Raw genomic sequence first — 22,548 nt, 5'->3', positions numbered from 1 at the left:
TACGCCGGAAAAAGCCGACTAGAAACGACGTAACAAAATGCGACGGCCGCTCGTACGTTCGTGGATCATCGGAAATAGCTAATTTACATACTCGACGCGGATTACAACGGGAACGCCACCTAGCGGACGCCGAAAAATTGCATCTAAGACCCGAAGAAGTACCCCTGTTGGATCTAACTCAGATGCCGTCGTATCTTGTTTTGAGGATTCAAAACAAAGATACGACGCGGGAATTTTGAAAATACGCCGGCGTATCAGTAGATACGCCGGCGTACTTTCTTTGTGGATCTGCCCCTATATATAGATATTTAGGTAGATTCAGGTAGAGTTAGGCCGACTTATCAGTAGATAAGTTGACCTAACTCAGAATCTACGCCGGCTTATGTTTAAGCGTATGCTCAAACAGAGATACGCTTAAACATATCTAAGATACGACGGCTTGCGCCGTCCTATCTTAGCTTGCAATATTTTGGATGGCCGCTAGGTGGCACTTCCATTGCGGTCGGCGTAGATTATGCAAATTAGTAGATACGCCGATTCACGAATGTACGCCCGGCCGACGCAGTACTTTTACGCCGTTTACGTAAGAGATAGGCCGCGTAAAGTTAGAGCTAGGCCCTAGTGGAATAGTAATGTTAAGTATGGCCGCCGTTCCCGCCGCGAAATTCGATTTTTTTACATTGTTTGCGTAAGTCATCCGCGAATCGGGATTTACGTCGTTTACGTCCACGTCAAAATCAATAGGCCCGTGCGGCGTACTTAGCCGCAATGCACACTGGGAAATGTAGGCGCCCGGCGCATGTGCAGTAACAAAGCGTAAAAAACGTGAGGTCAAGCCTCATTAACATAAAACACGCCCCCCTCAAACAGATTTGAATTAGGCGCCCTTACGCCCGCAGATTTAGGCTATGCCGCCGTAAGTTAGCAGGCAAGTACATTGTGAATCATGTACTTGCCTGGCTAACTTACGGCGTCGTAGCTTAAATGCCTTAAGCTACGCCGCCGCAAATTTGCGGCATTCTACCTGAATCTACCTATTTGTTTGCATAATTACATTGGTCCAGCTTGAACCAATGTTAAAGGATAAGTTCACCTTTGTAAAAAAATGTAATAAATGCACATATTTTTGCTAATTTTTTTTTTACTAAGGCCAACCATACATGGTGAAATTTTCTTTTTTTGCAACCATGGGTTTCAGGAAAGAAATGTGCACAATTCCCCCATCAACTCTGACCGTGCTGAAAGGGGAATCCCTCCTGCCAAGCAATTGTCTGCTCTCTCCCTCTAGCAGCCACTAGTGATAACTGTTAGGCCTTGTACACACGAGAGGATATCCGATGGAAACGGTCCGCCGGACCGTTTCCAGCGGACATTTCTCCCCTGGATTTTGATCTGATGGCTTGTACATACCATCAGATCAAAATCCCAGCGGAAAACATCCGTGGTGACGTGGCCGCGCCGTCGCCGCGACGATGACGCAGCGACGTGCGCGACCCTGGAAGGTAAATACTTCCCCGCATGCGTCAAATCATTTTGACGCATGCGAGGGATGGGGATCGGACGGACTTATCCGGTGAGTCTGTACAGACGACCGGATAAATCCGAAGGGCTGGTTTCCAGCGGATAGATTTCTTAGCATGGACAAATGTCCGCCTGAAAATGTCCGCTAGGCCCTACACACGACCGGATCTATCTGCTGGAACTGATCCAGGGATAAATCCCAGCGGACAGATCCGGTCGTGTGTACGGGGCCTAAGAGAATACAGTAGGCAGGTTGTACCCAAGTTGATCGATCGAGTGTATGGCTGGCCTAAGAGCCTGAAAAGCATTGCAACCAGGACTCCTGCAGACTGTCAGTGCAAGCCCTCTGTCTGTACATCGTATGGACAGGCAGTTAAACAGTGACAGGAAGAACCAATGAACCACATGCTGACAGCCACAAAGGCATTCATTCAATTGTGACAGCAAGTTCGGGGAGAAGATCTCCTGCTTGCTGTCACTAGAGGGGGTTTGTCAGGGAATGGCTGCAGCAGTGGGAACATCTTACATGTTACACCCAAAAAATGGGTCGAACATGTTCCCAAAGGTGAACTTTAAGTATGCATATTCCATATCTGTGGGATGCTGTGGAAGTGGAGAATCACTTTAGTAGGCAGCAATGCAACAGTGATCACTGCTGTGTTCTAGGTCCTGTACCAAGTGGCTACCCTTCTGCATAGTGGACACAGGGGGTCGCTTGCTCGACACGGACACCATTCACAGAACACTTTGCATTTTTTTTTCAATGAATGCAAAGCATTCTCTGATTGGATGCAGAGAGGCAGGGTGGTGAGGTCACTATCTCAACCTCATCCAATCAGGGAACACTTTGCATTCATGGAGAAAATAAAATGCAAGGTGTTCTGTGAATGACACCCCTGCTGAGGGAGTGATTCCCTGTGTTCAATATGCAGTAGGGCAGCCACTCAGTGTTGGGACCTGGAAGACAGCAGTGATCACTGAAGTAGCAGACCCATACATAAGTGGTCCAAGCTTCACGAATGTAACTATGCATGCACAGTAGGGAACCAGGAAGTGACTTCCTGCTTCCCTTACCAAAGATGCCGGTAGCAGCACCCAAGAGCCGAGGGAGAGATTGGCTTTGGGTGCCAACATCAAGGGCGCCCAGGACAGTGTCCATACTGAGCATTATAAATAAGGGGCAGTCTGCTACAACATTGAGTGAGTGAGTGAGTGAAAAACGTATATAGCGCTACACATGCAAACTGAATCGCCTCTGGGCGCTTGTTTGAGCACTTCTCCTTTGAGCTCAAAAGAGGTGGGTTTTGATCTTTCTCCTAAAGGCCAAGTGGTTCTCCTCCAACCGAATGGAGGTTGGTAAAGTGTTCCAAAGTCGAGGGCCTTGGACAGCAAATCTTCTTTCTCCTTTGGACTTGTATCTGGTTTTGGGGATGTGGAGTAAATTTTGGTTGGAGGATCGCAGAACGCGATTGGGGTTGTAGGCTTTTATTTTTTCGCACAGGTATCGGGGGGCATTTCCCCAAATACATTTATGCGTTAGACAGAGTGCTTTGAAAGTGATTCTGTCTTTCACTGGTAGCCAGTGAAGGCTTCTCAGTGATGGGGAGATTGATTCCCATGGTTTTTTCCCAGTCACAAGTCGTGCGGCCGTATTCTGAACGACCTGCAGGCGAGTGATTTGGTACTTTGGGAGTCCAAGGTAAAGGGCATTTGCATAGTCCAGCCAGGAGTTAACAATTGTTCCCACCACGACTGCTATGTCTTCTTTAGGAATAAATGGAATAAGTCTGGGTAGTAGGGGTAGCAGGTGGTGCGATCTGCTGACTACTGACCCTATTTGTGCGTCCATTGTCATGTAGGTGTCAAAGATGACTCCGAGACTTTTGACTTTGGTGCTAGGGGCGATGATTTTTCCCAGAATGGGCGGAGGTATCCAGGTTGTTGCTAGTTGATTCTTCCGATTGTCTTGAAACAGGAGAAGCTCTGTTTTTGAACCGTTGAGTTTAAGATAACTCTGTGTCATCCAGTTCTCTATCAAAGAGAGGCATTTCTCTTGACCGAGATGGTGATCCTTTTTGTTGCAGATGCGAAAATACAATTGTGTGTCATCCGCATAAGAGTGGTAGAGCAGCTTCTGGCTGCTGATGATTTATACAGGACAAGGAAGGATGCCTATGTGATTATGCTATTTAGCAAATTAGGGGCCTTTTATAATGATGCACTTTTGTGCAGCTTAAAGCGGAACTAAACTCTCCTATCATTTTCAGCCAAAGAAGCTGCCATCTTGGCCTCTGTGATTTTCAACTGCCATGATACTGCGATGGTGATCAGTTATGACATCAGCCATTTGATGGTTTGACAGTTTGGTTGAGAGCGCAACCAATGTGACAGTTACATTCCCGGCTCGTGCCAGGAATGTAACTGTTTGTTAAAATTGATGGGTTTAGTTCTGTTTTATGAGCAGTTTCCCACTGCCATAGTGTGATCCCACTGCACTTGAGCAAGCTAACCTGTGGGTTTTATATGAATTAGCTGTGCTTTCCCATTCAGGCGTCCAATCATAGCAGAGGATGGGAAGAGAGGACTGGAGAAGACATCGAGGAGCGTGGAGGACATGGCCACGGTGACCCACTGCCCCCGGAGTCAAGTGCCGGGCAATGTACAATGGCTGCATTTGATGGGCATAGTAGCAGCAATTGATGGGCACACTGGCAGCATGTCACAGTCCCATCATGCCCCGGCACTGTGACGTCAGTAAGGGGCACCTCTGCAGGGTCACCGAGAGACATCACCCGGTGACCACGTCCCATGCCTATATAAATGGTTGCGCACCGCTCACATGGCACTACAGCGGGAGAGCTCGTTGAATCAACATCGGGACAGGAGAAAGAGAAAAGAAGACGGCGGAGAAGACCGGGCCCCCCGCTAGTAAAAGAGCTGCAAGAAGATAGTGGAGGGGCCCGGCAGAAAGCAGCGGAGAGTGCAGAGAAGAGAGCGGAGAGTCGGAAGAGACCCCCGGAGTGGGAAGAAGACCCCCAAAGCCGGGAAGAAGACCCCCGAAATCAGGAGAGACCCCCGAAGTCGGAAGAAGACCCCTGGAGCTGCCAAATAAATTACTTTAAAAACCTGTGTATTGTTTTTTCTTGACACTTTTCCCCCAGGTGAATGGGTAGGGGTACGATGTACCCCATACTCATTCAAATAGAGTGGGGGGCCGGTATCTGGCGATGTACCCCATACTCATTCACATAGGGTGGGGGGCCGGTATCTGGGGGCCGGCTCCCAGATTCCGATAAGCCCCCCGACAACCAACGGCCAGGGTTGTCGGGAAGAGGACCTGTCCCAAAGCACTCACCCCCCCATGTTGAGGGCATGCAGCCTGGTACGGTTCAGGAGGGGGGGGGGAGCTCGTCGACCAAGTACACCCCTTCATGGAAATGGTATTCCCTGATGGCAGTGGCCTCTATCATTAGGATAATACACCCTGCTACGCTGCAAAATGGAAAAACAAGTGTAGCGCCTGGTTACTTTAAAGTACCGGTGCTATTTAAATTTAGAGGAGGATCAGAGTATAGTTAGACTCTGATCCCAATTGTTGTGTTCAAAGCAGGGTCTCTGTCTCAGCTTGGCTGTGCTGTGGGCGCATTCTGTTTTGCTTCTTCCCACCCCAGTGCAGTAGATGGCAGCAGTGGAGTCAAGGTTTGGGTGCTCTTCCCCAGCAGTCAATCAGGAGAGTTGAGCCTCGCTGTGCATGCTGGGGGAGGGTATTTATGGGACAGACTCCATTGGTTCTGGGTTCGTCTTCTTCGTCCAGTGTGGCACCCACCTTTAGGGTGACCACATCTCTGCACCGCGGCGTTATGGCCTACCTGGCCGGGGAGTGCGTGCCACGCGGTGTTCCTGGTTCCAGGACCATGTTGGTCCGGAACATTTGAGCAGCAACGGGGACCCAGTGATCGGCTGGGTTCCCACCTCTGAGGATCCCAAGCGGTATAGCTGTTCGGTGGGGAGTCCGTCTGAGGAGCGCCAATGAGAGGCTGGCGGTCCAAAAGGATTTCGACAAACCACCTGGGATCAAGGTAGCTGGACACTGAAGGATTGATCACCTGTCAGTCGGTACCTGGGCGACATTAAGAAGGAGATCCTGGCGTAATTCACCTAAGGAGGATTACCTCCATAACTGCAATCAGAGAGGGCCTGTGGCAAAGGTGTCTCCCTGATGTTCATTCAAGGAGGGTCTGTGACAGAGACTTTTCCTCAAAGGTTTGAGCGATACTCTGGCTGCCAGGTCAGTGAGAGAGGCCTGTCCAGGTACGCTATACCCACTCAAGCAGAAGTGGCACAGAGAAGTGTTATGCCGCGTACACACCATCGCTTTCTGCGATGGAAAAATGCGACGCTTTATGTGCTTTAAAAAAACGTCATTTTTCAAACTTCAATTTGAACAACGACGTAGCATACACACCATCGCATTTTCACAACGCTCTAGCACAGCGCAGTTCCGTCAATCACGCACGACGTCACTATAAAGGGTCGTTTCCATGCGGAAGACGGCCTCTTTTGCTGATATCGTGTTGCTGCGTGTTAGTAAAAGTTTGGTGAGATACGATTCGTGATTTTCAGTGACTGTGCTTTAAATTTCGTTTTCTGTCGTACAGTTTGTCTATTTGTTGTCGGATCTGTGATACAGTGCTTGTACTAAGGACGTATTTGTTTAGGCATTACGTTTTGTGTGCACGGTGCTGTTTAGCAGGTCGTTCTTCAAAGGCCATTCTTTACTTCAGGGCGTAATTTTTAGTCTGATCTGATTTGACGACCGTTTTCTAGCCATGTTGCGGGTACGAACTCGTCGCCGAGATCGTGCTGTGCTTGTTGTTAGGATGTGTGCTGCATCCCAGCGACGGTCCATGAACAGGGTGAGGAGGAGGTTGTGGACCAAGAACTGGTTGCTACGCAGGGACCAGTTCTCTCATATGCCTCTGCTGCGGGAGATCCGAGAAAATAACCCTGATGATTTCAGGAATTTTCTTAGGATGTCTGACCCCGTATTTCAGCAGCTTTTGGCTTTGGTGTCGCCATATATCACCAGGCAGGACACCGTTATGCGGGAAGCCATCACTGCTGAGCAGAGGCTAGTTGCTACGTTGCGCTACCTTGCAACAGGGAGAAGTCTGCAGGACTTGAAGTTCTCGACGGGCATCTCCCCCCAGGCTCTGGGCCTCATAATCCCTGAGACCTGTTCGGCCATCATTCAGGTTCTTCAGGAGGACTATGTTAAGGTAAGTGGTGTTCTTTCAATGGTCAAACTATGTCCCAAAAAAATAAATAAAAAAAAACTTTTCTAATATGCTCAGAATGCTCACTTTGTCTCTATGTATGCTGTTCTACACAATTAGTAAAGCCCTACATGTTTATTTAATTTAGCCAACCTGTCCATCATTCTATGTTGTGGCCAAACCCACCTAGCATAGTCCCTATATCCCCGTTTATTTGTGGCCTCCATTGTAGTGCTGCATATTGTGTGTCCCTATATCCCCGTTTATTTGTGGCCTCCATTGTAGTGCTGCATTTTGTGTGTCCCTATATCCCCGTTTATTTGTGGCCTCCATTGTAGTGCTGCATTTTGTGTGTCCCTATATCCCCGTTTATTTGTGGCCTCCATTGTAGTGCTGCATTTTGTGTGTCCCTATATCCCCGTTTATTTGTGGCCTCCATTGTCCAAACCCCCCCCCCCCTAGATTTTTGAACTACATACTAATAATTATTTTTCTTAGTTAGATTTTTTTTGGGGGGTTGTTTCTCATGTGAGAAACTCATCTTGAGCCCCACTCCCCCTAAATATATTTTTTCAACATCAGAGGGGGGTGATTAATATGCTTAAGTGTTCACATGTTATTTTTTAATACTAACCTTTTTTGTGGAATTGTTGGTGGGATCCCTTGTAATTTTAGCTATATTCTGTTCAAAATCTTTGTTTTAATGTATTTTTTATTTTCTTTCTATCCAGTTCCCCACCACGCCACAGGAATGGCAGACTGTGGCAGCGGACTTCTCCCAGCGTTGGAACTTTCCGAACTGCGGAGGAGCCATTGATGGCAAGCACATCCGCATTGTGCCCCCACCCCATAGTGGATCCCATTTCTTCAATTACAAGGGGTTCCACAGCGTTGTTTTGATGGCGGTGGTCTCTGCAAATTACGAGTTCTTGTACGTGGATGTTGGGAAAAATGGCCGGATGTCGGACGGCGGTGTGTTTGCGGAGACGGAGTTCGCCCAACGGCTTCGGTTGGAGGACCTAGGATTGCCACCTGCGGAGGAGAACGAAGAGGGTCTGCCCTTCGTGTTTGTAGCAGATGAGGCTTTTGGTTTGGGTCCCCACCTCATGAGGCCATTTCCCGTACGCACCCTCACCCATGAGAGGAGGGTTTTTAATTATCGGCTGGCCAGAGCAAGACGTGTGGTAGAGAATGCCTTTGGAATCATGGCCAGCCGATTCAGATTGTTTTTAACAGCAATAAACCTGGCGGAATACAAGTGGAATTACATCATCCTATCTTGTTGCATTTTGCACAATTTTTTGAAACGAAATTCTCAAACTTACCTGACGGTATTGCCTGATGAGGCTGATCTTGTGGCTCCGGAGCCGGGACATCAGGCTAGCCATAGAGGCTTGGCCCCCCAAACCGCACGTGCAGTGCGTCAATCCTATATGGACTATTTTATGGGGAGGGGGGCCATTGCAATGCCTGATCTTGAATAAATAATTTACTTAACTTTTTGTTTGATGAAACAGTCTTTATTTGTTTGATTTTAGTTATTTGTAAGTTTTGGGTGGTAATGTTTCTTTTTCCTAGGTTCTCATCCAGCCATGTGTTTGGGATGTCCTAAATTCCCATGAGTGTGAAATCTTAATAACTCTACAAATATGCCTGAGTAATTGAATGAGTCTGCATTGATACCAATAACTACACACAAATTGTTTGGAGTCCAAAATGTTATTTATTTGTTACTTTTTTATTTTTGATTAGTACAACAAATCTTTTTATTTATTTTTTTTGGTCTTTTTTGATTAGTACAAAATATAATTATTTTTATTATTTTTTTGGTCTTTTTTGATTAGTACAAAATATAATTATTTTTATTTTTTTTTTGGTCTTTTTTGATTAGTACAAAATATAATTATTTTTATTTTTTTTTTGGTCTTTTTTGATTAGTACAAAATATAATTATTTTTATTATTTTTTTGGTCTTTTTTGATTAGTACAAAATATAATTATTTTTATTTTTTTTTTGGTCTTTTTTGATTAGTACAAAATATAATTATTTTTATTATTTTTTTGGTCTTTTTTGATTAGTACAAAATATAATTATTTTTATTTATTTTTTGGTCTTTTTTGATTAGTACAAAATATAATTTTTTTTATTATTTTTTTGGTCTTTTTTGATTATTATAAAATATAATTTTTTTCTTTTTTTTTTTTTTTTTTTTTCAAATTCAAGGAAAAAAGAAAATACACAAACAATTAAACCCTCCCCAAAACATTAATAACATTTTTAAGCTGCCGTTCCAGCATCTTTGCTTTGTGGCGTATTTCACGGCAGGCCAGACGTATGTCCTCGACTTGGGCCCTGCAGGTGAGAACCTCGCCGATGAGGAGCTGGGCACTATACGTGTCCAGTCCCTGACCAGCCCGATTTCCTCCTGAAATGTGGAACCAAAACATGTGTTAAAAGATTGTATGCCTAATATCTATATTCACAGAAAATGTGGTAGATGTTACTTTACCGGATGTTGAGGCAGGTTCCTCTTCATCTACATCCCTCGGGGGTGTGGCTTGATTGGCTTGTGCCTCCTGCCTTTCTGCTTCATTGTGCCCTACAAGATTGAAGAAAGGGAAAACATGAGGTTCAACCATTACGAGCGGCATGAAATGACACCCAAAAATTTATAAATGATAAACAAAAGGTCACTATTGTTGATTTTTAAACAATTATCAAGAAAATAGACCAGTATTTAATCCATTCACAAAGTAATGTCAAATCTGTTAACCCAATTTTTAATTTTAGATATGTAAGCTAAACAAGTCTCCCCTGGATCTGCTCACCCCTGTGTGTGACCCAACATAGGTTGTGATTGTGACAAACAATTGTGCTACTGAGTACACATGTTCAATAAAAAAAGGAGTAGCAAACGCTCCTTTTTGTGAATATCAAGGTATTTACGTTTCTTCTAAAATAAGCTGAAACACATTTCCATCTATTCCAGAATTGAATACACCTTTTTTTTAAGCCCCAAAAATGTCACAACTTTCATATTTGTGTCGACTAATTGGTCATAGGAGTCGTCGTTCATTCGCCCACAATTCATAAATTTACGATTTTTGTTCTGATACAGTGCTTCAACTCCCCTTTGCACATGCAAACTAGGCATGATGCCATTTCTCATTAATATGGTCTTGGATTATTGAAAGTCACCGAATGAACGACGACTACGACGACTGCATCATGCGTCCACATTCATAATATTCATTTTATGGTCAACCTGGCAAAAAAAAAAAATGGCACAAAGAACACACCAAAATAATTAAATACACATGGAAAAAACTTACTTCTTCTTCGAATCACCCTATTAATTCTGTAAAGTTGGTGGGGTTCCCTTTTTTTTAAATCCGACCACCTTTTGCGCAGGTGCTCTCTGCTCCTGGTTTTCCCAAACTTCCGCTGGAGCCTACGGATGACCTTCTCCATAATTTGGGCTTTTACTTTATTGGGATGCATGTAGGGGCCATGCTTGGCATCATAGTCCTCCCTCCTCAATATGGTGACCATCTCCACCATTTCATTAAAGCTCATGTTGGAGGCTCTGCAGCGGAATCTGCGGCGTGGTTGGGCCTGGCCTGCCACCTGGCTTGAGCTAGAATACACCTCCATGTTGTCCATCTTTTCTCACTCACCAAACGACAGAGAAGGGGCGTGGAAAGGACGATACCGAACGTCAGGGGCGGGGTGTCGTGCGGAGCGTCACGCGTGCGTAGTGTAAAAGGGATGGGACGTGTTTGTAAACGGCGTGCATAGTCTGTGGAAGAAGGCGTAAATCACGATCTTTCCTAACGACGAGACGTAAGTTTTTTATTCCGACTTTATTATAGTGAATAGGGAATGAGTTTGTGGGCTAGTTAGGGGAAGTAAGCTAGTGCCTTTAATTACATTATGTTTTGGCTTCTGTTTCATGTGCAGAAAGAATGGATGCCTTCAAGGATGCGGAGTTCCTGACAGAATTCATCCAAAAATGGAAGGAACATCCAGTTCTGTGGCAAACCAAAAGCACAATAAATAAAAACAAAGATGCCAGGGAGAAAGCTAGACAGAGCATGCTTGTTTTTGTGAAAACAAGGGTCCCCAACGCCACAACAGCCACTGTGAAAAGCAAAATCAATTCCATCAGGGGCACCTACAGGGCCCAACGGGTCCAAGTCCTGGCCTCAATGAGGTCTGGGGCTGCAGCTGACTCCATATACAAACCAACCCTGTGGTACTATAGTCAGCTGCAGTTCCTGGACGACCACATTGAGACCAGGACATCCATGTCTACCCTTCCCCCAAGAGGTAGCTCCCAGCTTCCCAGCAGCCAATCCTCCAGTGTTCCCTGCAGACAAGAGCAGGCAAGCTCGGAGGAAGAGGAAGAGTTCCTGGAGGACCCCAATTGTGAGCCATGGAGAATGGTATGTGTTTTTTGTATCAATTTAGTTAGTATATGACAAGTATAGTAATAATGGTAAATGTATGTTACTATTGTTCTAAATTCTATGTGAATCTCGTAAGTTTAGGGATAGGATCAATAGTCAGTAGTGGGAAAACATGATGGGGTCAAAATGGGCAAATTAATAATGTTTATGAAGGAGTGGGTGGCATTTTCAGATAGGCCAGTAGGGGGGAGTAACGCAATACACCTGCAAGGGGTCCCAGATGGAAGACACCCTTTTTGAGTACTATCTAGTTGACACTAATTTGAATAAATTATTTTTTGGGGAAAAGGCCACTTATTTACTAAATTAGGCATGCAACAACCCACATAATTCCAGGGGGACCATGTCTGAAGGTGTTTAAGGGGCCACATAATTAAGGATGGCGACCCTGTGTGTAATATATATTGACATTCAATTTGCATCACTCATGATTGTAAAAATGTGTGTGATTAATGACAAACACAAATAACATATGTTCCTTTTTTTGATACACAGGCAGACCCAAGCCAGGAAGAGCCAGGGCCCACAGGGAGCCAGGAAGAGCCAGGGCCCACAGGGAGCCAGGAAGAGACAGGGCCCACAGGGAGCCAGGAGGAGCCAGGGCCAACTGCAAGGCAGGAGGTGGCAGAGCCCACTGGGAGCCAGGAGGTGGCAGGCCCCAGTGGGACCCAGGAGGCACGCCGGCGGGATACCATCTCCCGGATCCCTCCATTCCGCAATCCCAATAAACGGCTCAGGAGTATGCGACAAATGGAGGAGGAGACCCAGGGCCTGCTTCGCCAAGCTACTGCAGCCATCCGAGAGCCACCCAGTGAAGTTGAGGGGTTCGCAGCGCTCATTGCAGCCAAGATGTACAATCTGGAGCAGAGCCAGCGTGTGCGCTGCGAACTCCTCATCTTCCAAGCCATAACCATGGCATCCCTGGGGCAGCTCGATGACGACACCCACATTGTGCGGATTGCTCCTCCTGTCCTTGCTGCTCCTCCTGCTCCTGCTCCTGCTCCTGCTCCTGCTCCTCCACCTCATGAGGCTGCTCTGGCTCCTGCCACCTCATCTCCTCCAGGAACCCAGCCCCCAAGGACTCGGGCTACCGGGAAGGCTGCAGGGAAGACTGCAGGGAAGGCTGCTGGGAAGAAAAAGGCCAAGAAATAATACGGTGCCCCTGATGGAATTTTTATGTGGACTCACAGGCTGTATTTGTGGCTTCGGGGACCCTTGTTTTCATAAAAAATCAAGCATGCTCTAAAGTGCTGCCTACCTTGGCATCTTTGTTTTTATTATGTTGTGTTTTTGGGTTGCCACCTTTTTTGTTTGAAATTTTTAGGAAGACTAAAATAAATGTTAATTTTTCCGCCAAATTTCAACATGTTTCTTTATTGTAGATTTGAGAGATCAGTATTGAATGGGCAGACCCATTACAAAATAAATAATGCAAACATTAACAAGGTCAAAAAACATGCTTGTGGGTGAGTTAACTAAAAAATTAGGTTGTTGCAGACACTTCACACACTCCTAAATAAAAACAAAATAGAGATTACTAATCAAATTGGTGACAAAAATTTAAAAAAAAAAAATTAGGTGGACCAATATATATATTTAAAATGTTTAAGATGGAAGATACAACTAAATAACAGAACACAAACATAAACATTATCAAACAAGAAAGAAACTAATTAAAAGCTTGTCATAACTATGCAACAAGATCAGCCGCAACAAACGTCCATTTCTGGGTAGCAGTTAAAAGCAGGGGTTAAAGAAGCGCTTTATTTTCTTGTCTATAAGCTGAAAAACACCTTAACGAATGTGCTGATTCCATTCTGAACAGTCGTTTTACATGAATGAGTGCTGCCGTCTCCTAACTTGCTTCTGAGCATGCGCGGGCTTAAATCGACGTTTTTACGTACACACGGTCAATGTTTAGAACACAGAAAACGACGTCGGCCAAAAACGACACATAAAATTGAAGCATGCTTCAATTTTTTTCTGTCGTTTTTTAGAAGACATAAAACAACGTTTTTGCCCACACACGGTCAATTAAATTGACGTTTTTGAAAATGACGTTTTTTTCCATCGCAGAAAGCGATGGTGTGTACGCGGCATTACACTTGGGAGCAGGACTGTTTCCCTATTACTACGCCTGAATCTGCTGTTCTCCTTTCTTTCCTCAACTTTCCTTTCCTCACCACAAGTTTATTTGTTTTTACCCGGCTGGGTAATAAAGAGCACAGCAAAGACACTTGTTGCGGACATTCCTTTACTATTGCTATATGCACCATTCACCCCTAGGAATTCGGAAGAGCCACGAGGTAAATGTGCCACCCAAAACAACCAGCAGCTTCTCCGGGGGTAGTGCTACACAAGTCTGATCAATGGAGGGCCCTACTCGCAAATTACAGGATTTAACCACTTGAGACCCGCGCTATTGACAAAAGACGTCAACAGCGCGGCTCTCAGGTGCCAACTGGACGTCATTTAAAGTGCATTACCCGCCGCGCGCCTCTGGGGGGGCGCGCAGTGGGTAAACACTGTCCCGGCTCATCGCTGGGAAGCCGATGCGTGTACCTGGCGGCCGCGATGTCCGCCAGGTACACGCGATCGTCGGTAACACAGCAGGGACGTGGAGCTCTGTGTGTAAACACAGAGCTCCACGTGCTGTTAGAGGAGAGGAGACCGATCTGTGTCCCTTGTACATAGGGACACAGCATCGGTCACCTCCCCCAGTCACCCCCCTCCCCCCACACAGTTAGAACACACCCAGGCTACACATTTAACCCCTTCCTCACCCCCTAGTGTTAACCCCTTCACTGCCAGTCCCATTTATACAATAATTAGTGCATTTTTATAGCACTGATCGCTGTATAAATGTGAATGGTCCCAAATTTGTGTCAAAAGTGTCCGATACGTCCGCCGCAATATTCCAGTCCCAATAAAAATCGCAGATCGCCGCCATTACTAGTAAAAAAAAAATAATTAAAAAAAATCATAATTCTGTTCCCCATTTTGTAGGCGCAATAACTTTTGCGCAAACCAGTCGCTTATTGCGATTTTTTCTGTTTTTTTTTTACAAAAATACGTCGAAAAATACGTATCGGCCTTAACTGAGAATTTCTTTTTTTTTTTTAAATTGGGATATTTATTATAGCAACAAGTAAAAAAAATATATATTTTTTTTAAGTTGTTGCTCTTTTTTTGTTAATAGCGCAAAAAATAAAAACCGCAGAGGTGATCAAATACCACCAAAATAAAGCTCTATTTGTGGGGAAAAAAGGACGTCAATTTTGTTTGGGAGCCACGTCGCATGACCGCGCAAATGTCAGTTAAAGCAACGCAGTGCCGGAAGCTGAAATTTCGCCTGGGAACGAAGGGGGTTTATGTGCCCAGTAAGCAAGTGGTTAAAAGATCTGCTGCTGACAGTGTGGTCCCGGATACCACATCAGACCTTCAGGGGTTTAGTGGCATCCAGGCTGAGATGGGTCAAGGCTCTTTTTTTGTCTTTTGGTAGCAAAAGGGGACCCTACCCGATATTAGGTAGGTGGTCATAATGTTATAGCTGTTTGACGTATTTTCCAAGCCAACAGAAGCAAAGAAAAATCAGCAGATATCAGTAAGATCATAGGTGATGAATTTCCCATACACTATTGTACCCTCCTGACAAGTGTCTTTCATCGAATTGGATTACAACAGGCATAATAAAAGAGCGATGACAGAAATCCTCCTGTACAATGACAACTCAGGGCCAGGCCATCCCAGACCTCTTTGTCTGGCACATCTATCCTTTCCTCCCACAGACTGGCAGTTTGCCCTCACCAAAGATGGCCTCCCCGCCACCTCGTCACGTGACCGGCGACCGCAGCCCCCTATACGGATGCGCACGGAGGGTTGGCGAGGACTGTTTTGTATTTGCTCCCACAATGCATTGTGCGCTCCGCGGGAAACCAAAATGGCGAAGGTGTGTAACCGAACCGGGCCGTTAGCTGGGTCTGTGTAGAGCGGAGCCATCACCCTTCACGTCCCGCCGACTGAGCCGCTGAAAGCGCCGACTCGTGTTTTCGCTGTGGGGGGCGCTCTGCACCACTGAAGTGACCGAATGAGGTGAGTGTGGCCCGGAGAGGGGGATTGGCTCGGAGTGTGCTGTAGGCCGCTTCTTCCCGCCGGGGCAATAAGGCGCAGCAGGCCGGACCACTTCCTTGTCAGCCTGTCACCGGTGCAGCCCATTGTTCATTAGAAACGAATGGCTCTCCTCTTCTATCAGGAACATGGGGCCATTCTGGACCGACACCTCCACGGACCCTTCTACAACAGTCCTTTCTAACATGGAGCAACCTTTCTAATGAACCCCTCCCTGATATAAGAGTCTAAACCTACAGCTCTGGGTACAATGGAGGGAGCGGTAAGGCCTCAGTCACACAGGACATGCACAACCCCATGCAGGCTGGCAGTTGTGGTGCAGAGGCTGCAGAGACACACTGCTCCCCAATATGACAGCAATGTGGGTGCACAGCCCCAGTACATGAGTGATTTTTGTATTGTGCTGCATTGCCATGTGAGAAACAGGCTTTCCAGCTCTGCCAGACCAGTCCCCACAGCCTCTTTATGCTCTGCATAGTTGCCGACATTGTCAAAACTTATAGGGACGCTTATTTGTCTGTGGGTGGAGTCTTATTATAATTAGGGGGTGGTGCATTCATTTGTAGGTGTGTCATAGTGGGGGAAGAAAAATGCAGTGTGGTTTAAAGCGGGGGTGCACCCAAAAAAAAAAACAGATTCAGGCGAGTTGTTAGAATCACAATCGGGTGTTTTTTTTTTAAATCGTTGCCGTACATACTGTTTTATAGATATATGTTCACCGCGGCTTCCGGGTATAATATGCGGGACTGGGTGTTCCTAATTGATTGACATGCTTCCGACCGGCGCATACAGCGCGTCACGAGTTGCCGAAAGAAGCCGAACGTCGCTGCGCAGGCGCCGTATAGAGCCGACTCGCAGTCTGGCTTGTTGTGGCAACTCGTGACGCGCTGTATGTGCCAGTCGGAAGCATGTCAATCAATTAGGAACGCCCAGTCCCGCAGATTATACCCGGAAGCCGCGGTGAACATATATCTATAAAACAGTATGTACGGCAACGATTTAAAAAAAAAAAAAACACCCGATTGTGATTCTAACAACCCGCCTGAATCTAATGTTAACATTTTTTTTTTGGGTGAACCCCCGCTTTAAATGAAATATTGGGCGTGGCTTAAATATTGGGTGTGGTTTGAGTCTGAGATGAGCTACAGATGGAGGGAGAAAGAGAAATAGGGAGGGAAGGAAAGAAAGAGGGATGGAGGGATTGTTTCCTTCTCACGATAGCTGGTGTTTTGAAAAATGGTGGCCGGCAGAGACAATTCAGTTCTGGCCGTGGACCTCTAGTGGCGTAAAAAAAAAAAAAATTCTGGGAAACAGTAAGACCGGGACAAAGGTCTAAATCCCGGGAAACATAGCCTAAGGCTACAGTGCGACTTTTTTGAATGCAGCTTTGGTCCAACTTTACACTCTGGATCAGTCGCATCAAAGTAGTGTAGGCACCTTTTCAAAGTCGCATAGATGGGAATGGGTGCCATTGAAATCAATGGGCTGTGACTTATCATGTAACTTTGTGTCCAAAGTTGCATGACAAGTAATACTAGTGGAAAGGGAGCCTTAGTGTGGTTGTCTGTACTGTTCCTTTAGTTCAGGGATATGCACGGACCTCCAGCTGTTGCAAAACTAGAAGTCCCATCATGCCTCTGTCAGAGTATTGCTATGCGACTTGTAAGTCTGCAACAGCTCTGAGAGGTCTGCTAATTGCATATCCCTACTTTAGTGTATAGTGATCATTGTAGACTAAGCTTAGACCCCAGAGTATTTCCAGCTACACTAACCGTATCCAGTTAAAGGGTCACTAAAGGAAAACATTTTTTTTTGCTGAAATGACTGTTTATAGCAGGGATATGCAATTAGCGGACCTCCAGATGTTGCAAAACTACAAATCCCATCATGCCTCTGCCTCTGGGTGTCATGCTTGTGTCTGTCAGAGCCTTGCTATGCCTCATGGGATTTGTAGTTCTGCAACAGCTGGAGGTCCGCTAATTGCATATCCCCGGTTTACAGGGTATAGAGACATAAAAGTTAACTGATTCCTTTTTAAAATAGATTAAATTCAATCATATAATGTACCTGCAGTTTCACTTTCGTTTTTAAACTGGTTTCATGTTTATGTGAAGTAAAGAGACCCACAGAACAAAAACAAACAAATCCAGGGCAGTGTTTTGTTTTTAAAATTAATCTGATTGGTTCTGAGGAGTTTTAGACACACAGTAATGACAGCTTAGACCACCGTGAAAAGCTCCCAGTACGATGGTTATAAGGAGCCAGACAAGCAGGAAGTGTGGAGATCACAGCAGAATTACAGCAACAACGAACAATGAGGACATGAAACCAGTACTGCAGTAAGGTAAAGGAAGCTATTCCTTTAGTGGTCCTTTAATGTGTTCAGTCCAGCACAGCTGTATATGTGTACTGCACCCCCCTCTGTTCTAAATATAGGCTCTTTACAGTGATCGATGATGCTCTGATCACTGTGGGCGCGCATGCTCAGCAATAATGGGAGGACATCATATGAACGAGTGCTCCCGCCCATCTTTACTATATGGTGGTTGGGAAGCAGTTAATAACAAAAAATGTATACTTACCTGCTGTGTGCACTAGTTTCTATTTGGGGTTCGCTGGTACTCTCCACTCCTCCTCCTGTGTCTGCTTCTCTAGGCACTTGTTAGGGGGGCACGTGTGCAGGGTTGATCCCGCTGATGCTGTGGGTCTATTGACACACACACAGCGTGGTTTGGCAACGTTCCCTCCTCACAGAAATTGACAGCAGCAGAAGCCAATGACTCTCACTGCTGCCTCCATGCCCAGTGAAGAGAGGGCAGTGCCACTGCTCCCAGGAACAGTGCTTTATCAAGATATTAAAGTGTTACTAAACCCAGGACCCTGCATTCAAGATATCTGGTCTCCCACAGTACACAGAAATGCAATAGTTTTAGTAAATATAAACTGCTAAATACCCTTTCTCATCAGCAGCACATAGCAGTCTTGTGACTTCTATCGGTGACTGGTTAAAACTTGTAGGAGGAGTTTTTATTCTCTGCTGACTGTCCCATGAGGCTGCAGGACCACTGACTCTGTCTTAACATTGCAGATTGGCTCTGTGCTGATTATATGCACCCCCCCAAACTCTAGCAATACACACCAAACTGAGCATGTGCAATGTGTCTCCATGGCTCTGTTCTATCAGGAGATGGATTGGGAACAGTAGGAGAGGATCAGAGAAGACAAGATCAAACAACCTTTATACACAATGTGCAGGATTAACCCCTTAGGTTTCACAGTGAATAAAACATGCATGCTTTACTGCATATACAGACTGATTTTACTGTTGTGGGTTTAGCAACACTTTAACCACTTGCCGAACAGCAGACGTCATTATAAGGCGACAGATCGTCGCGAACCGCCGACTTAGCTATGATTAAGCATTGACACTCAATGCGAAACGCGTCAGCTGTTTATCCCACTGTGTGCTGATATCTGTAGTGCATTTTTTCCTGTACCCAATAAAGGGCACGTCTTTTTCAAGTTACTGGAGTGCGGCTGTCCATATCCTTATTGTTTTTGCACATCCTGTGCATTGCCAGCACCCATCTGCTTCTGAGTGGACATCAATTACCCTAGTGAGCTCACCTGGAGCGGCAGCTCTCTTACCTGTTCGTCGCAAACCGCCGTATGTTTACATCAGTCCCTTTTTTTAATGAGATAGGCGTGCGCGCTGCATCGCAGGGGTGCCTATGCTTGTGACGGCGGTCACAAGCGTTCGTGGGCACAAGTGGCAGAACAGGGACATGTGTGTATAAACACACATCCCAGTTCTGTGAGCCGAGGAAAGGCAGATCATGAGTTCCTAATAGCTAGTAACCAAGATCTGTCATTTCTTCTAGGTCAGTCCCACCCCCCTACAGTTAGAACACAACCCCTTCATCACCCTCTAATGTTAATTTTTTTCAGTAATCAATGCATTTTTATAGCACTGATGGCTGTATAAATGCCAATGGTCCCAAAAATGTGTCAAGTGTCTGCCATAATGTCGCAGTCCCGATAAAAATCGCAGATCACCGCGATTACTAGCAAAAAGTTAAAATGCTATAAATATTTCCCCTATTTTGTAGACACTAAACACGTATTCCAATTTTTATTACCAAAAATATGTAGAATATCTATCGGCATAAACTGAGAAAAAAATACGCTTTAAAAAATGAAATAAAAATTAGGGATATTTATTATAGCAAAAAGTACAAAATATTGTGTTTTTTTTTTTGTTTATAGCGCAAAAAATAAAAATCGTAGAGATGATCAAATACCACCAAAGGAAATTTCTATTTGTGGGGGGGAAAAAAATGACGTCAATTTTGTTTGGGTACAGCGTCGCACGACCCCTCAATTGTCCATTAAAATGACGCAGTGCCGAATCGCAAAAAATGGCCCGGTCATTGGGCAGCCAATTCTTCCGGGGCTAAAGTGGTTAAAGGAGTTGTAAAGGCAGAAGGTTTTTTTATCTTGATGCTATGCATTAAGATAAAAAAACCTGTGTAGCTGCCTCCCCAGCACCCCCCCAATTAACCTACCTGAGCTCCTTCTCTCTCTCCACGATCCCCTCAGCCATCCAGTACACTCCTCCTGATTGCCTGAGACAGAGCAGCAGCGCTATTGGCTCCCGCGGCTGTCAGTCAGCCGATCAGGGGTCCAGGTTGGGACTCTGTAACAAGCTGACCCCTGTAGCAAGCTGCTGGCTGAGGGGCACTCAAAGGAGGGGTGGGGCTAGAAGCAGCAAAGAGGGACCCGAGAAGAGGAGGATCTGGGCTGCTCTGTGCAAAACCAACTGCACAGAGGAGGTAAGTATAACATGTTTTTTTATTTAAATAGACAAGCCTTTAAATTACTTTAAGCCCTTACAGCCTCACCTATTAGACTATCAAGTTTGCAACTACAATTTCACAGTTTGTAGAATGCTTTGTTGGCCTGAATGGTTTGTTTAATATGTCAGGCTCAATGATATCTAATCTACATTGAGTGAAATCTGCTCTTTGTTATGTAAAATATTAGCGCTAGAGATGGATTATATCTGTATTCCAACAAATTTTGTGTACACCGTTCGTGTTTTAGCAGCTAAATGGTCAGGCAGTGTAAATGTCCGTGCGGATGTGGCAGCACCTCTTTGTGCCTTCTTGTGAGTCAGGTTCCTACCAGGCTTTGTTCTGTCTTTGTCAAAGGCAAGTTCTCCTTTTATTCATACAGATGTAACGTCTAATGGTGCAGGTGCTTTTCCTGACGGCAGTATAGCAGATAACAGTTGCTTATAAGTTTGTGATGATTTGTAAACACAGGAAATGAATAAAATATAATAAAATACAAATGTACAACTTGTACATTTGTTGGCTCTCCACATGATTTGAAATGCAAATAGCACAGACCAATTCAGGAAATCTCAGACCAAAATATTTACAGTTTTGGACCGTTAAACAATGTTTACAGTTCCATTTGTATATTTACTGTAATGCTGAAAAAAAAATGGGTATCAAACAAATGTTTGCTTATGCTATATGTGGTTTGTGTTTAGTAAAAGTATTTCTTGTAAGTATTTACAGTGGTTGTAAACCCTCCTGAAGCACTTTCACCTACAGGTAAGCCTAGATTAAGGCTTACCTGTAGGGTTTTGCAATATCTCCTAAACCTACACGGTTTAGGAGATACATGCAGTAAAAAATGCACCGTTGTCTACGGCGCAGGCGCACTGACCGCGCAGGGCTTGTGAACTGTAGATGCCGGGAATAATGCCGGAATTCCGCGCATGCGCAGGGATCTGCCGGTCCCGCACGCATGGGCAGGAGTGACGTCATCGCCGCTCCGGCCAATCACAGCGCCGGGGCGGCGATAACAGGAAGAAAGCTCAGAGGGGACAGGACCGAGAAGGACTTCGGGGGCTTTGTTCTCAGGTAAGTGACACATAATGAGCTAGTATGCTGTGCATACTAGCTCATTATGCCTTCCTCTTGCAGGGGCTTTAAAAAAGCATGCAGCAGCTCCAGTTTTTTTTTCTGCCTAGTGTTCAGGAGAGACATGGCCTTCTGGAGTCCATGCACTCTGGAATTTATTTGCGATTTTTTTTTTTTTTTTTTTTTTTTTTTTTTTTTTTTCCGCTTTTGTTCCTGCATTTTTGATCCTGGGGTCTACTATCAACTGCCGACTGGGTGACAGGCTGGATCTTGATCCTTGTAGTCCCCCCATGCTCGGCCATCGAGCGTGTGCCGGCCCTCAGCTCAGCTCTGGGTTGTCCACGACATGCCCCGTTGCTCCAGGGGTGGCCGGGGAACTACATGTTCCAGGGCACACCTATGACCGGTCTCTATGGCTTTGTCACAGTGTGTCTGGCCAACAGCCATGCCGTTTAGCAGACGTTGGTTCTGTCTGGAATGCCTCCAGCCGGTGGTCGCAGGACAGGTAAGTAGTGGCCCCTTGCCCTGGCAAGGTGGTATGGCTGGTGCTTCCTTGGGGAGGTTGAATGAGGGTCCGCCCTGCTTTCCTCTCTCCCTTCCTCTCCCTCCTTCCCCATGCTGGGTGGTGGCTGTAGGGGGGGGGTGGGGGGTCCACCTGGGGCTCTGTCACTACGGGGGCTGTGCTGCTGTGTGGTGCTATTAATTTTTTGTAGTGCCTTTCCTTTTTCACCATTAAAGGCTTACTTTTTTAAGATTCATTGGTGTGCGGCTGTCCATACCCTGCCTTCAAGTTTTTGCCTCATGCATTGCAGGCACCCACCTGTTTCTGAGAGGACATTGATTGCTCAGGTGTGCTCACCTAGAGCAGCAGCTTTTCCCTTCTTATTAATTTTGTTGTACTGGAGTTGCTGTGTGTGCTGGGCTGTGTTTTCTGCTGTGTCACTGTTGCTTTAAACATGTGTATGGCCGCCATTTTTGCAGCCCGCAAATTGCTTCCTGAGGGACGGCGCAGAGCGGACAGCACTCTCAGCGCTTCAGCAGCACTACAGCCAGGCCGGGTGGTGAGTTACCTGGGGGTTCCCTGCTCTCTGTTTTGTGGACGGGAGGGTGACCTGTGGGTCTCTGCCTTGCAGTACTAGGGTGGCATAGCGGTGACTCAACATGGAGTCTCAACAGAGGCTTCTACCCCAACCATGCCTGAGTTAACCCTTAGTGCCCCT

At 45.8% G+C, this 22,548-nt stretch overlaps 1 protein-coding gene across 1 annotated transcript in view; it reads left to right on the top strand.

Moving 5' to 3' along the window:
- The first annotated feature begins 15,127 nt into the window (after window positions 1–15,127).
- The window catches only part of MTF2 (metal response element binding transcription factor 2), a 51,253-nt gene continuing 43,832 nt past the window's right edge, over window positions 15,128–22,548 (top strand). The window contains exon 1 of the mRNA XM_040360014.1: window positions 15,128–15,359. Coding sequence (XP_040215948.1) covers window positions 15,355–15,359 — 5 coding nt within the window. The 5' untranslated portion in view covers window positions 15,128–15,354. The remainder of the gene's footprint in view (window positions 15,360–22,548) is intronic.

This window comes from Rana temporaria, chromosome 7, assembly GCF_905171775.1.
Source record: "Rana temporaria chromosome 7, aRanTem1.1, whole genome shotgun sequence".
Classification (NCBI taxonomy): Eukaryota; Metazoa; Chordata; class Amphibia; order Anura; family Ranidae; genus Rana; species Rana temporaria.
The sequence above is the reverse complement of the archived record's forward strand: the minus strand, read 5'-3'. Positions and strand labels throughout refer to the sequence as shown.